Source organism: Hemicordylus capensis, chromosome 2, assembly GCF_027244095.1.
Source record: "Hemicordylus capensis ecotype Gifberg chromosome 2, rHemCap1.1.pri, whole genome shotgun sequence".
Classification (NCBI taxonomy): domain Eukaryota; kingdom Metazoa; phylum Chordata; class Lepidosauria; order Squamata; family Cordylidae; genus Hemicordylus; species Hemicordylus capensis.
In genome coordinates, this window is record NC_069658.1 from 325,802,711 (window position 1) to 325,819,083 (window position 16,373).

The window sequence follows — 16,373 nt, forward strand, 5'->3', positions numbered from 1 at the left end:
CAATGCATCCAAATCACAATTAGGTAACCACTATGTAATGTGGGAGCCATTATGGTGTAGTATAGTGGTTTGCAACCAGTACTACATGTACCACCAGAGTTACTTTGAGGGACACACCCACACCCACCCGTGGTACTCAGCAATCTGTACGATGGCTCACTCCCTGCTCTTGCCTTCCACCTCCTCCAGAGTTCTCCTGACAGCAGCGCCTTCCATCACAAGCTCTGACAGCATTCACGCAGCCAGCCCCCTTCCTGCTGATCAGCGATCTGGAGGGTGGGCGGGCTGGCTCAGGGGCAGAGCAGCATGAAGTGTGCTGCATGTGCATGCATGCTTGCTGCCTGCTCACCACCAGTCTTCTTCCTCCCTATGTCCCTCCTTTTTTGCCTGCCCGCCACTCCTGCTACTCCTCCTCGTCCCTGCATCCTTTTCCTCCTCTCTGTGAACCTTCTTGTCTCCTCTCCTCCCCCCTTTTTTTGAAAAGTGGTATGTAAAGCACTACAGTGGCTGTCTATATACGTTTCTGGGCAAAATATAAAGTGCTGGTGATTACCTATAAAACCCTAAATGGCTTGAGCCCAGGGAATTTAAGAGAGCATCTTCTCCTTCAGGACCCCCCCCCCCCGCCCCACTATTCAGATCTTCTGGAGAGGTCTGCCTGTGACTGCCCCCAGCTCATCTGGTGGCAAAGCAGGGCCGGGCCTTTTCTATAGCCACCCTGGGCCTTTGGAATGAACTCCCCATTCATTCAGGGTCATGGAGGGTACTCTTGGTTGGGAGAGCCTATAGTAACTCCCTTGTTATGAGCAGATTTTCTGTTACGTATGGGAATCATGAAGCCCCCTCATTTGCTGTGCTTAAGAAACATCTGGAGACTTCTATTTTCAAAAAGACCTCATATCTGAGATAAGGTTTTATTGTGCCAGTAAACTTGATCTGCCCCACTCATCTGACCCAATATAATTATATATAAGCCTGCTGTTCTATGGAATTATTATTTTTGTTTGTGTTAAAGCCATAGCAATAAAATTTACTCCCAACAATACTATTGGGAATAAATACTATTACAGACCACTGTGTGAAACAAGATAACAGGCTAGATAGGCCTTGGGCCTGATCCAGCAGGGCTGCTCTTCTGTCCTATTGCAATTTTTATGTCCTTAAAACTTACTGTAAATGATAAATATAATAAATATATGCCTGTAAACATATCAGTGTCCATCTAATTTACTATATGAGCTAACGAAACGAGCACATCAATGTCCATCTTGGAAAAAGTGGGCTCCCCCCCAATATCATGATGGGACCCAGGTTCTTTAATAGGATATAAGATACAAAAGGTTGGGAACCATTTTGGTTAGAGCTATATAGATACACAAACGTATACAGGTGTGTGTGTGTGTGTGTGTGTGTGTGTGTGTGTGTGTGTGTGTGTGTGTTTCATTAAACTATCCAATGCTTTAAAAAATTGAGGTGCTTCACACAATCGGTGTGAAGCGCCAGAGGGGGTTCTGCAGGGAGAGCGGGTTTAGCCTGCTCTCCCTGCAGATGATCAAGAGGCAGTGCCCTGGGCGACCAGATCAGCCGCCCACACGACTGCCAGCTTCGTCATGGAGCCGTTGGGGGCTGTGGGGATCAGGGGCCGCGCAGCCCCCGGAAGTTCCAGGATGTCCCGCGCAAGCCCACGCTCCATTAACCGCATCTAAGGGGAGGGGTAATTAGGCGGGCTAGCTGCCTTGGGAGCACTGGGCTCACCTGCAAGCCCACTGGTTCCCACAATCTCTGGGAAGCGAGCTAAGCTCCCTTAGCCCGCTTTTCAGTGATCGTGAGAATAGCTTCATTAGGTTTTAATCCTCTCTCTTTTTCCTTTGCAGAGAGTGTCAGGTACAGCACTGGCAGAAGCACAAGAAAGCTTGCAACCTAATGACAGATGCCTTGAAGAAGATACAGGAAGATGTAAAGATATAGGCAAAGCCCACCAAGTAATGCCCGTGGGCAGAAGAATTTTCTCTTGTTCCTCCTTTGATAAATTAGCAAAAGTCAGAGTTTCAGATTAGAAAAAAACCCCTCAGTTAACAGCAGACACAGGAAGCTGCTTGATCTTTAGTTGTAAACAGATCTCAGCCAAATACAGCCTAGAAAGGAGGAACATCACACTCAAATCCTGGAAGAGCTCACGCTCTGAAAAGCTGAACCCACTTGGTAGAGAAACATCCCTGAACTCACAATTTTGTTGCCACAGACACCACAGGTGCTTTCCTCTCCTGGAGGCTATGGTGAGTGTTGGGTGCTACAAATTCTGTACTGGTGACTGAAAGCTGTTTATTTCCATACACAACAGCAACAAGTGCAAACAAATACTGAAGAGACTTCTTGCGAATTTGATAGAGCTGTGTTTTGTTGTTACAAGGGTTGTTCTTACTTGTTCTATCCAGCCTTTTATAGATCACCCTAGATACTGCCTTAGACCAACCACATGCCTACCCAGTCCCATGACACTGAAACGAGCTATAGTCTCTGCAACAGTGGAATAATTGCAGAAGTAATGAAGCTGTCTTCTAAGACTTTTCTTCTTACAAACGAATCCATTGATTACAGCTGCCCATAGTGTCTGCTTTGAGAACAGAAACCTGAGCCTTAATTTTAAAAAGTATTTCTGGAGAATTCTCATCCGTAACCCAAACAGCTTAGATCTCCTCTTCTGGAATATCTTCTGAGACATTTCCCACACACTGTTCTATGCTGTTGGATAGTGTTGCTGTCAGATCTTACTATGCCTTCTTGCTTTGTCGTTTACTGAGAAAAATCTTAAAGCACTAAAGATCCCATTCAGAGCCAGCCTGGTTTTCAGCACTATGGAGTGTTCAGAAACCGTGAATCCCTCCAACCCTCAGTTTTCTGTATTTGTCACAGTTCCTGTAAAATATGAGGAATGTAAATGTAATTTTGAAATTACAGGTATATCCTGCATATCCAGGCCTCAATCCAGATAATCAATCATGCTTCAGTCTTAGAACAATTTGGCCTTAAGTTTCTAAAGGGCTAGCCACATGTTACATGCAGATGTGTGTGACTGTAGCCCAGCAACCCTTTTGGAAGAACTGTTGCTGGAGAGGATGATTATAAGCAGAAAGAAGAGGGGTTGCTTAACCATTACCCTGCTCAAATTGCTCCCACACAGCTTTTCCTCCATTGGGTTTCAAAAGTGTGTTTGTAAGGGCTACCCTTACGCACACTTGTGTGCAACATGTAGGTGTTTTTTTTAATGCCATGAATTTCAGCAATGTATGCTTTGGTTTCAACAGGATTTGAAAAACTAGTTTATGCCATTCTGTTTATACAATTGATTTCAACATAACATAGGTCCAATTAATTAACTTTGGGTCAAGGCCTTGATGTTTACAAGTCCTTTGCTGTGTCAAAATAATGTACAGGGGTTTTTTGTACTTATGGAAGTAAGGGAGGTGAAGAAGGTTGACAGAGGCAGTGTGTTACAAACATTCGCATCTAGTTGCTGAATTGTACAGCTTTACATCAGCAGCACTGAGTGCTAAGCTGAGAAGGGGGAAAGGATGTGGTCAATTAAAGAATTTCAGTTTGCTGAGCTGTATGTTTTCACAGTTGAGTATAACATATGACATCTTCTTTACTGGTGAGAAAGTTGACTGTTGTTTTATCCTTTTTTTGTTATTAAAACTTAAACGAAAAACTTTCCATGTATGAATTTTTAGTAGCATGGTATTGTAGGGATGTGACATCATCAAGCAAGAAGTCCCAGAGGATTGAATTAAATTCTTTGGAGAGTACCAAGGACATTTTTAGTACAGATTCTTGGCCTTGATATTTTCAAGTTCTAAACAAAAAAGGTTCCTCCATTTCTTGATTGCACTTGCCTATGAGCCCTTTCTCACAATCCCATGAGTAGGGATGAGCCCCGACCGGTCCGGAGGCCATTCTGAAGGCCTCCGGACCGGTCCAGACATGAGGGCGGTCCGGCACTGGTGTGGGGGGCTCTTTAAGGGCGGGGGAGGGTGTACTTCCCCCCCCCGCCACGTTTCCCCCGCCAGCGCATTTGTTTTGAAAAGCTTTTGGGGCGGCAGGATACCTCCCTGCCGCCCCTTCCCCCAGTCGGCAAAAGGCTTCAAAAAACCTTTTGCGCGTGCGCACATCACGTCTCTGTGTCACGTGCGCGCATCGCAAAGACGTGACGCGCGGGCGCTACGTGCGCATGCGCAAAAGGCTTTTTGAAGCCTTTTGCCAACGACTGGGGGAAGGGGCAGCAGGGAGGTATCCTGCCACCCCAAAAGCTTTTCAAAACAAACGCACCGGCGGGGGAAACGCGGCTGCGGGGGTAAGTACACCCTCCCCCGCCCTTAAAGAGCCCCCCACACCAGTGCCGGACCGCAGCTCCGCGGTTCCGTGCACATCGCTACCCATGAGTGGGCTTGAGGGCAAGCAGCAGGGAAGGCTGCAGCAGCTTACCGTCCCCGCAGATGATCGAGAAGTTGCTGGGCTCATGGATTACGCGCCCAGATGAGCCACTGCTGCCTCAGGCAGCGTGGAAGTTCGGGTGCCGGGATGACGTGCCCAGCAACTCTTCTATATCATCTGTGGGGAAGGTATGCTGCAGGCAGCCTGAACAGACACAGAGGGATGTTAGAGGAAATCCCTTAATGCACCACACTCCTCGTGTGTTGCATTAAAGGATATCTTGAGGCTTGGCATCATTTCCCAGCTTCCAGGGATCTGTGTGAGCGCACGAGCCACGTGCCACACAGCGGATCAGTGATCATCTGGTGGGGAAGGTAGATTTGATTCTGGTTCCCTCCTGCCCTCCCTGCCCCATAAACGGTCGTGTGAATGACCTTCCTGTTTAACAATAAAAGTGAATGACTAATTTGGTTAAACATAATACTGATCAAAACCAAATCTGTTTAAATCCAACTCTGATTTTTCCTAGATTTTAGGCTGTTCATATCTGGACATTGATCTAACTCTCTTGGCAGCTGGTCTCTTAAGTTCATAAGAAGTTTAAGGTTGATTCTCAGGATCTGAGTCCAGGCTGTGGACCTTCCACACACCCTTTCATTTTTCGCCTTTCATCAATAAATTAAAATTCAGACAGCAAACTTTCTTTTTAAAGCTCCCATCAGCACCTGTGTGAAGATATTTTGTGGGGTTAGGCATTAAAGAAATGGATGTCTGTTAATAAGAATGTCTTAAGTATAAGAAGTCAGCAGCACTAGAAGAACCAGACCTATGACCAAGATGATACATTTTTCTTTGGCATTTCATTAATGTCTCCCAGTGTTAAAAATAAACAGGAGCCAGCTGTGGCTGCTCAGAGAGCCTTTGCAAAAAGATATGTTTTCTCCCAGGCTCTGTTGACCTCTCATAGTTCCAGTATCCTTCTCAGTTACCCCCTATGCACTCCCCATAACTATTCCAGGTTTCCCCACTGTTTGATTTTTTTCACCCATGAAGGGGGCAGACCGTACAGGGATTATTAAAGTGTAGACTTAATTTAGCAATTCCCTATCTATCCAGTTCTGGATTGCAGTTGGAGGGGAGTTATACTGAAGCATAGAGCAAGGGAACCAGTTGACCATTAAACTAGTGCCTAATGTGTTTCTGAAGTTGTTCATTTATCCATTATATGATTGGATAATTCAGGCATGCTCGCTGATTAAAAGACCATCAGAATGAATCCCTCATGGTTCCCAAGATGATTTGCAAACTGTGTGCATACACTGAGAAATCACTTCCCACCCCCATACAGCTGTTCCTAGAGCAGAAAAGGTTAAAAAAAGCGAAAGAAAGAAATAAAAGCCTTTGTTATATACAAAACTTGTTTTAACATTTTACATTCTGCCAGTCGTTTATGGACATTATTGGGTTTTGTATAACTCCCTCCCTCCTAGAAGCCTTAATTGTGAAGGAATTCCCCATCCCTATCCACCATCAGCAGTAAAGGATCCAGCAGTCAAGAAATACTCTGCAGACTAGCACTTGGTAGGGTTGCAATGAAGGTCTTGGAAAGGATATTTAGTTGCTGTGACATGTCTATACCTACAAAGATTAGAATCATTCGGACAATGGTTTTCCCCATGACGCTCTATGGATGCAAAAGCTGGACTTTGAAGAAGCAAGATAGAAAAAGTATTGATGCTTTTGAACTTTGGTGCTGGAGAAGACCTTTGAGGATACAGTGGACAGCCAGGAAAACAAACAAACGGATCATAGAACAAATCAATCCAGAATTTTCACTCCAGACACAAATGACCAGACTCAAACTATCATACTTTGGCCATATTATGTGAAAACCCAGCTCCCTTGAGAAGTCCATAATGCTGGGGAAAGTTGAAGGAAAGAGACAAAGAGGATGGCCAGCAGCAAGGTGGATGGAGTGGATTACGACAGCAATAAATGCACCACTGAGAGACGTTAAAGTTGAAGACAGATCATCCTGGAATCTATCTATGTAGTAACTAAGAGTCGACACCGACTCGCCAGCACATAATCAATCAAATACCTGTTTACACGGGGAAAGATTATATGATGGATTTATCAGGAATTTAGGTAATTTTATTAACTAACTCTCCTCTCTGTCTCCTTAATATAGGCCCATGATTCAGTGTGCTTTTTATTTATAACATACCAAATCTCAAGGGGGGAAGTAGGGGGGAAAGCTGGGAACAACTGCTGTTGTTTCCCCCTGTTCCCCCCCCACAAGTGAATTACTACATTCTTCATAGAAGTATTCTGGGAGATTGAGAATCAAGGTTCTAGACCAGCCCCTGTCTATGGGCTACTTTCATATATTTTGGCAATTCATGTTTCTGGTCCTCAGTTGTCCACAGCAGAATGAAAGGGCAATTCATTGTTTGGTTATGAAGATTTTGTGGTCTTCAGAGGGTATCATCTGTGTAACCAAAGAGCATTCTATTCTGGTAGGGAAATAAGCAGAAAGACACATAATACTGTATAATAGAAATCTCTTATTCTATCGATTTCCTCTTTGCTTCCACATCACATATCCTGCTAATATTTCTTGTTTCAGGAAGGCAAAGAATAGCAAACCAGAGTTTATTGTCTTGTAAGCAGCTTTTTAACAGATTAGCCAGATGGAAGGAAGGAAGGGTACAGCCAGACTACAAGTCACAGGGCGCGAAAAGGTTCCAGCAGTTGTGTTAATGTTGCAAGTCTCAGTCTTTCCTAGCTGAGACATGGGAGTGGGCTGGCTTGGCTGACAGAATGGAAATTTTGAAAGTGTTGCTATTCCTGCAATAGGGTTTTCACACATCCTCCAGTACTGCTGTATAATGCACTGAAAAGCAATACACTTGAAACAAGAAGTATACACATTGACCAAGCACCCAGAAAGACAGTGCTAGTTTTCAGAATCGGTTCTCCCAAAGGCAAAACAGCATGTGTGCACTTGGGAGTCCACTTGGTCAACCAGCTGCACAACTCAGACTTCTTTTCCTTTGCTGCTTGCTTTGAAACTCGCAGCTGTTTTTCCAAAGCCCTTAGCCACCAGCCATCTCATTAAAGAAACATCAGCTGACCATCACAGGTTTTTTTAGTAAGCAATTGAAAGATGGTTATTTATCTCCTAATTTGACACCCACACAACACAACACAATCATGTTTCTATAAAGTATCCTTGCTTTAGTGAAGGAAATGGCATGTCCTCAAGGAGGATTGCCCCAGCACAGTCCTTGACATTTAAATGAATTGTTGCTACTCAAGACTGTTAATAAAGCATATAGGAATTTTATCATAGAGCTGCAGGGATAGAGCAACTGCCTTGTCAGCATTCATAGAGCATAGTAGCTTTCAATCTGAACTTTTGCTATTTTGGAGTTGCTGTGTGTAACTCTAGCTTTTTTCTATCTTTAAAGCTTGACCAGGAGATAATGGTGGTACTGAATTTGTCCTCCTAAGGCATTTGAAGAGAACAGCAATGAAGCCCTTTGAAGCACAGCTAATTAAAAATTTCACAACAAATTTTCACTCTAAAATAGTATGCTTTCACAAACAGGACAAAATTTAACCATCATTCCAGTAACTGATCCTCCTTATGATATTCTCCAGCAGGGTTCTAATTCCTTAAACAAGAGATGCTGCCAGGGCTCAAGCTAGCGTGGAAATTATGCCTTCTAGTCTGAAAGCCATTCCCTTATTCCATATGTAACAGAAGCTAGTTAGGGTTACTCAGTGTTAATAGAATGATACTGTTCTATATCATTAATCCATGTGTAGCAGGTTATTCAAAACCAGTTCTAGAGTTAACCCTGGCTCCGTTTAAGTCCTGCACACCTGAAGAAGTAACTCATTCGCATCTCTAATACCCATGATGTCCATTACAAGTTATAACTATTAGTTTGACCTTGTGTTTATGATCATGACCAACCAATCACATTGCCATGCACTGATAGCTTTTAATAATGGCAAAATCCTATGGACTTATATGTGCTCCGTTCCCATCTGAGTACCCAGAATGTTGGGGGCAATATGCTAAATCATTGTCAACCGCTTAGAGAGCTCCGGCTATAAAGCGGTATATAAATGTAAGTGCTATTGCTATTGCTATCTTGTTTTCTTGCATTCCTGACAGCAGCTATACTCATCTGTTGTTCTTCTCATGATGAAAAGGAAGGCTTGAGATAGTATCTTGAATGATCAGAAAAGTCCTCACATCTGTTACATAAATGCTGCTGTCCAATTATTTCTTGAGCCACCAAACTAGTAAGCATCTCAGGGTCAGAATTCAAGAGCTGAATGTAGTGATTGTGACGAGGCAGTGGCTCTTAAAAATACAGCATGTACCCCAGACCTACAAGCATAAGACAATAATAACGTTTTGTAATATAGTATATGAGAACTTAGCCCTAGAGTTAATTTGTAAGCTCTTTGTAGGAGCATACTGTAATGTGTTCATGCCAAGACTAGTAAAATAGGACCCTTGAGGCTTTAATGGACTTAACTACTGTAATTTAACCAATCATTCACAATAGTTTAGCATGTCTCTTCTGAGCTGTGTGTGTGAATTTACTGTGCAGTTGCTATCTTATTGTACTGAAGAGACTGAAAATAGAGGTTTTTAATGGGTAAAGTGTTTTTAACTGGCTCAATAGGGTAACAGCTGTCTAGATCACTGTCTGTCTTGCAGACAAATCTGGTCTGTCTGGCTGCCAAACATCTGAAGCTTTATGGGAAAGGTGCCCATTGTCTTCCCAGAAACCTGGGAAGTGCTTTGTGGCAAACAAGACATGGGGTTTGGATAAGAAGCCTGGGACAGATGGATTAAGTAGAATAGACTTTTAATCCTTGTGCTTAACTGTGATGATCAAAAGCTGTGAGCTTTCTTTCTCTCCAGTGTTCTTATGGGAACTTCAGAACAAACTTATTATTGATAATTAGCATAATATAAGTACTGAATACTTACAATAAAATTAGTAGAAATGCAATTTGCTGAGGCACTATGGACATGATAAAAGAGTTCTGACAGCGGCCGCATTCAAGCATAACACAAAACCACAGTTAAATGGGAAGAGGTTGGAATGTGTGCACATCCAAATGTGTGAAACCATGGTTTCACGGCAAAAGCGATCTGCAGTTTCCCATACCAAACTCCAGTACCTTCAGTTAGTAGTGAGTTTCACTGCTCCAACCTGAGCTTCTGCAGTGGCAGTATGATATCCGAATGCCACCATAACCACGGTTTTATGCTCTTTTTGGAAATGTAATTATAGACAGGTTGGCCCAGACCCACACGAGATCATGCCTGCTCCATCATGCCTGCGGAGCTTCTCACTGGCTGTCTCTCCAAGCACTTGCCCCACCTCCCTGCCTTTGATCTAATAAAGCAGTTGTTTGGCCAAGAGACACCACCACATCCCACCCCAAACTTGTACGTCTGTCAAATGGTAAAGTCACGTAGGAGCATGCCCTCTTCCCACTCTGTCTCTTGTTCCCCGCTCCTGGCAATCAAGAGAGAAAGGGGATGGAAGACAAGACTGGCACTATGTGCTTTCCTCTCCAGAAATAAATCAATAAAGATCTATGTTCAGAAGCACATGCAGTTGTGGTGCCAAAACAAACAGGACAACTCCATTAAATCACTGAGATGGTAACGTATTTTATTTATTTATTTATTTATTTAATTATATTTCTATACCACCTGATATGTACATCTCTAGGCAGTGTACAAAATTTAAAATATTTAAAAGTTACAAATTAAAATACATAATAAAAAGAATATAATAAAATAGATATTAAAACAAATTCTAAAATTATTAAAATTAATTCTAATTAAAAGCCTGCAAAAACAGGAGAGTCTTGAGTTTATTCCTGAAAACAAACAAGAGAAGGAGATCTTATTTCAGTAGGAAACATATTCCAAAGTCCTGGGGCAGCCACAGAGAAACCTGGTGCTGGGTCATCACCAAATGAGCCAATGGCATCTGTAACCAGGCCTCTCCAGAAGATTGTAACAGGTGGCAGGGTTTATGACAAAGGAGGCACTCTCTTAAACAGCCTGTACCTAAGCCGTTAAGGGCTTTATAGGTAAGAACCAGCACTTTGCATTTCACCTGGAAACATATTGGCAGCCAGTGCAGTTCTTTCAAAACTGGTGTTATGTGGTCCCTTCATGTTGTCCCAGAGACAAATCTGGCTGCCGCATTCTGTACCAATTGTAGTTTCCAGACTATGTACACAGGCAGTCCCACGTAGAGTACATTACAGTAGTCAGGCCTGAACGTTACCAGCATATCTACCACAGTTTTAAGGTCATTCACCTCTAGAAATAGATGTAGCAGATGTATCTGCCTAAGCTGATAAAAAGTGCTCCTGGCCACTGCCTCAACCTGCGAAACCAGGGAGAGCTTTGGGTCCAAGAGCACTCCCAAGCTATGTACCTGATCTTTCAGGGGAAGTGTAACCTAATCCAGAGCAAGCAAATCTAAACCATCTCTCGGGTCCTTTCCCCCCACAGTCGGTACCTCCATCTTATTTGGATTCAACTTCAGTTTGTTATTCCTCATTCAGCCCATTACTGCCTCAAGGCAGGCATTTATGGAAGATATGCCATTTCCTGATGAGGTCAGCATGAAGAAATAGGTCTGGGTGTCAAGAGCATATTGATAACACCCAGCACCAAACCTCCTGATGATCTCTCCCAGCGGTTTCATGTAGATGTTAAAAGAGCATTGGAGATCGTATGGAGCCTTGTGGAACTCCACACTTCAGTTTTTGCTTAGTGGAACAGTCTCCAAGTGACACCATCTAGAATCTGCCAGAGAGGTAAGAGCAGAACCACTGTAAAACAGTGCCACCCAATCCCACATCCCTCAGGCGGTCCAGAAGAATACCATGGTTTATAGTATAAAAAGCCGCAAAGAGATCCAAAAGAATCAGCAGAGTCACACTTCCTCTGTCGATAGCCAGTTGGAGATCATCTATCAGGCCGACCAAGGCAGTCTCAACCCCATGGCCCACATGAAAGCCAGTTTGAAATGGATCTAGATATTCTGAATCATCCAAAACTGCCTGAAGCTGAGCGGCCACCACCCACTCAACCACCTTGCCCAACCATGGAAGATTAAATACAGGTCTGTAATTAGGTAACTCTGGGGGATCCAGTGTACTTTTATTCAAAAGTGGTCTAATAATAGCAAGACAAGGAGGCATCCTGCCCTCCCTTAGAGAAGCATTTATAATATTTACCAGACCCTCTCTGACAATATGATTATCAGATGAGATAAGCCAAGTTGGGCAAGGGTCAAGAGGACAGGTTGTAGGACACTCAGTCCAAAGCAGTTTGTCCACTTCCTCATGAGTCACAAACTGAAAATGATCCAATCTAACCCTATGAGAGGAGTTGCTGGACACCACCACAGTAGACTCTGCAGTAACTGTGGAACCCAACTTGGCCTGAATCTGAGAGATTTTATCCACAAAAAAAGTCATTTAAAATGTCACAGCGAGTGACTGATGGTTCCAAATTTAAATTCAAGCGGGCAGGGTGGGTGACATACTAACCTCCTCACAACCCTAGAGAACTCAGCTGGATGTGAATTTGCGGAAGCAGTGCAGGCAGAAAAGAACCGCTTCTTTGCCGCCAGCACTGCCAGAGCATAGGTCTTCAAATGTGCTCTGTGTTGTGCCTGGTCAGACTCATGCTGAGTCTTCCTCCACTTGAGCTCTAATCGTCTACCTCACCGCTTCATCTCCTGTAACTCATCTGAATACCATGGGGCTGTCTTTAAGGCAAGTCAGAGAGAACACTTAGGAGCTATTCTGTCTACTGCTCTAGTAAGTTCATTATTCCATTATTCCAACATAGGGCAGGGCGGCAATACCTGGGGTCGGATTTAAAAGGCAGCCCCACCCAGGAATTCTTAAATAGCTCAGGTCTATTTTTTGTAAAGTTATGTTGGGGAAGGGAGGCCCAGCCTCTTCCACTTGGGTTGATGCATAGGGTCCCTATGCATCAGGGAAAGGGTTGTGCAGCAGCTGCTGCATAGTGAAATGAGAGATTCTTCATATGAGACAAGGATGGATGCTGCTTCTGAGCAGACCGCTCTCTCAGAGTGGAAGGTCATGGGGATACCCCTTCACAACTCATGAGGAGAACCATCCGGGGGGACAGGCAGAATCACTAATGTGTGATGAAAGCCATTCTTGTATGGACCGCTCTCTCACGAGAGTGTTAGGCCATGGAGACACTCATGCGGGCCAGACAGCAGATACCACTCAGCCTGGTTGCTCGACACAAGCAGGGACGGGGTACCCCAGCAAGGCCTCTCCCTGTCATCCATCTTTATTTTTGCTCAGAACAATGACCCCACTTTCCTCCCCTACAATTCCCTGGAGCAGCTCTGCATATACTGCAATGCCAGTCCAAGCCTGGGAAATTTGAATGAAAGTAAAGATCTGTCCCCAGTACCAGTGTTTCCCCAGTCCTCCTGCCCAGCTGCACCTGGACTCATGGAGTGTCAAATTCTCCTTTGGGTGTATCAAAGGCTTTCTTGGAGAGGAGGGGGCCACCGTTCAAAAGTTCTATCAACTAGACAGAACAGGGGGCCCACACAGGCGGGGCCTCCTTTTTTTGGATGGTTCAACTCATGAGCCTGCAGTCTGATGGAAGTCCGAAGATTTTTGAGCCTGAAGTCCTCCCCAGTAGACTGGCCCTCTCATGAGAGAGTTAATCCCTGGCTGGTGTGTGCCATCACAAGCATGAATTGTCCCCTTTGCTAAGCAGGGTCTACCCTGATTTATGTTTGAATGGGAGACTACATGTGAGCATTGCATGATATTCCCCTGAGGGGATGGGGCCACTCTGGGAAGAACACCTGCATGCTTACACAAAGAAGGTTCCAAGTTCCCTCCCTGGCATCTCCAAAATAAGGCTGATGGAGACTCCTGCCTGCAGTCTTGGAAAAGTTACTGCCAGTTTTTGCAGACAATACTGAGCTAGATGGACCAATGGTCTGACTTGGTAGAAGGCAGCTTCCTATGTTCCTAAGAGCATCCTTGGTCCCAGCGGGCCAGACCCCAGGATCCTTTGCCCTCCCTCATATACATATCCCCACCTAGGAAATCATAATGTTCTCTTCCCTAACAGAAATATACTGCCCCTCAGCATCCCCCCGCAGCCAGAAATTGTGCTTGTATGAGGCCATTTTGTTGTGGGGCTCTTACAAAGGTGGCAATGCAAACACTGTCAGATGAAGGGCTTGCATGGCATTTAAAGGAATTTAATGCCCTTCCCCTGCCAAGGGCAGTCAGTCCATTCTGAAAAGGCACAATCGAGCTCAGCATGTCCACTTGCAGGACTGCAGACTCGGTGGACTAGGAAGAGGGAGAGGCTCCCCTACCCTGAAAATAGAGGCTGCCGGGCTGTGGTTGGACAAACGTCTGTGATGCAATTCGTAGTTAGAAAAATTTACTGCAGATTCAGCAACCTCTGGTTTCATATTACGTGCGAATGCAGCCATTGTGTTCTACATAAGGACCATGTGTAGCAAACAAACATGGTGACATGGCTTTAAAGCAATCCATTCTGAACCACACTGGTCAGGCAAAGAAACTCTGACTGTGGACAAGAAAGTAAATGCAGAGACATCCTTCACTGAGCAGAATGTCTCCACTCTCCTGATTTGCAGTAGAGTAGCCTAAGAATCCCCATGACCTGGAGGTCTTCACAGGTCTGATTTGGACATTTTATCAGCCTGGCCTAGCCTGACTGCTATCTCTGAATGTTTTTTAAAAACTTGGATGATCTAAAAGTGTCTGACACTGTAAATATTGGGCCCTTTTTTATGTCTGATAGCATTTCATGGTAATCTCTACAATTGTTTTCATTAGATGCCCCTTTTGTTTTTGTTTCCCAATGAACAATTTTTCATTTTTAAGCTTAACAGCTGCGTTTTGAAAATATATTTGAACTCTCAAAAGTTTTGATGAAGTAACATGAATTGAGAACTCAGTAATAGCAGAATCATCATTCTTTTTGCAGGGGAATCTGTGTGTGTGTGCGCGCATGTACATGCACAACCTATTCTGCTTATATTTGCAAAACACTGAGCGGAGTCTGATCACTGTCTCGGTAAAGTCCACGATTTGAATTCAGACAATTCAAATGACAAGACCATCACTGAACAGGCTACATGATATGTAACACAGAAATGCTAGACATGGAAATGGATGTGTGTTTTATGAAGAAATAGTCCTTTCAGATCCTTGGGATTGCATGGGTGGCAGTAAGGGAAAAATCTGAATAATCCAAGCATGAAACCTCTGCCAAATTACTATGTCTGGGTTTTGAAATCTCTCTACATTTGAGCTTTCCTTGGCAGATGCATTGCATACTCCCAGGAAATGACAAAAATAAAACTATTTCTGGCCTCTTTCAGCAGTATTTTTTAATATCTTCATATTAATGCTATTTCTTCCAAGAGTTCAGTATCCAAGTGGAAGAGACCTCTAATGTTGTCTCTGACGTCATTTTTTTTCCATTCCAAAACTGGAAAACAGTTAGGAAAAGAAGCAAACCAACAATATGCTAACCACTAGCAACCAGCTGTTATGAACTAGCAATGCAGTCAACACCTTCAACAACAGGGGTTTTGCAGGTTTTGTGTGGGGCTATTTGGCCAATGTTAAAACTTAGTCATGCCATTATTTACTTATAACCAAATATGTACTATGTATTTATTTAATTTGATTGATTGATTGATTTAAAGTATTTATACCCCGCCCCTCCAGCATACTACTTCTCAGGGCGGTTTACAACAATAAAATAGATACAAGACACAATAAAAGTAATAAAATTAACCAAGTTGAACAAACAAGTTAAAAGGTTGAAAACCACAATCATTATTAGATTCAAATTAGAAATTATTTTTAAAAGTTAAAAACTGAAAGTTATAAAAAGCTAAAGAACCTACCAGATATAACAAAAAAAAGGAGCATTAAAAAGACTCCTTTAAAAGGTGTGTTTTAAGTTGTTTTTTTAAAAAACACTAAGGGGAGGGAGCATGGTGAAGCTCTTCAGGGAGGGTGTTCCAAAGCCAAGGGGCCACAACTGAAAAGGTCCTGTCTCTTGTCCCTGCCACCAGGATCTTTGTTAATGGCGGGGCTATGTGCAGGGCCTGTGATGATGAGCGAAGGGCCCTGGCAGATTCATATGGGCGAATGCGGTCCGACAGGTACCCCGGCCCCAAGCCATGTAGAGCTTCAAAGGTCAAGACCAGCACCTTGAATCTAGTCTGGAAGCGGACCGATAACCAACGAAGCTGCAGCAGGATGGGTGTGACACTCATGAAGTGACTTGCACCCATGAGCATCCTTGCAGCAGCATTCTGAACTAGCTGAAGCTTCTGAACACTCTTCAAGGGCAGCCCCACATAGAGTGCATTGCAATAGTCCAATCTGGATGTTACCAATGCATGAATGACTGAGGTCAGGACCATCTTCTCCAAGTAGGGTCGCAGCTGGAGTACCAGCCATAGTTAGTGAAAGGAGCTTCTGCACACCGCTGCCACCTGTGCCTCCAAGGACAATGACGGGTCCAGAAGCACCCGCAAGCTGCGGACTTTGTCTTTCAGAGGGAGTGTGACCCCGTCCAAGACCAGATTTACCTCATTACTTGGATGATCAGTTCTAACAACCCAGAACACTTCCATCTTATCTGGATTAAGTTTCAGCTTGTTTGCCCCATCCAGTCCAGAACAGCCTCCAAGCCCTGGTTCAGAGCATCCACTGCCTCCCTGGTGTCTGCTGACTTAAAAGATAGGTAGAGCTGGGCGTCATCAGTATACTGATGGCACCGCAGTCCATACCTACACATAATCTCTCCCAGG

The 16,373-nt window shown here is 44.0% G+C and overlaps 1 protein-coding gene across 3 annotated transcripts in view; it reads left to right on the top strand.

Annotated features, from left to right (window-relative positions):
• Positions 1–3,712, top strand: part of ZMYND10 (zinc finger MYND-type containing 10) — a 29,454-nt gene extending 25,742 nt beyond the window's left edge. For all 3 annotated transcript variants that reach the window (XM_053292841.1, XM_053292840.1, XM_053292842.1), the window contains one exon: positions 1,875–3,712. In XM_053292841.1, coding sequence (XP_053148816.1) covers positions 1,875–1,968 — 94 coding nt within the window. In that variant the 3' untranslated portion in view covers positions 1,969–3,712. The remainder of the gene's footprint in view (positions 1–1,874) is intronic.
• The last annotated feature ends 12,661 nt before the right edge of the window (positions 3,713–16,373 follow it).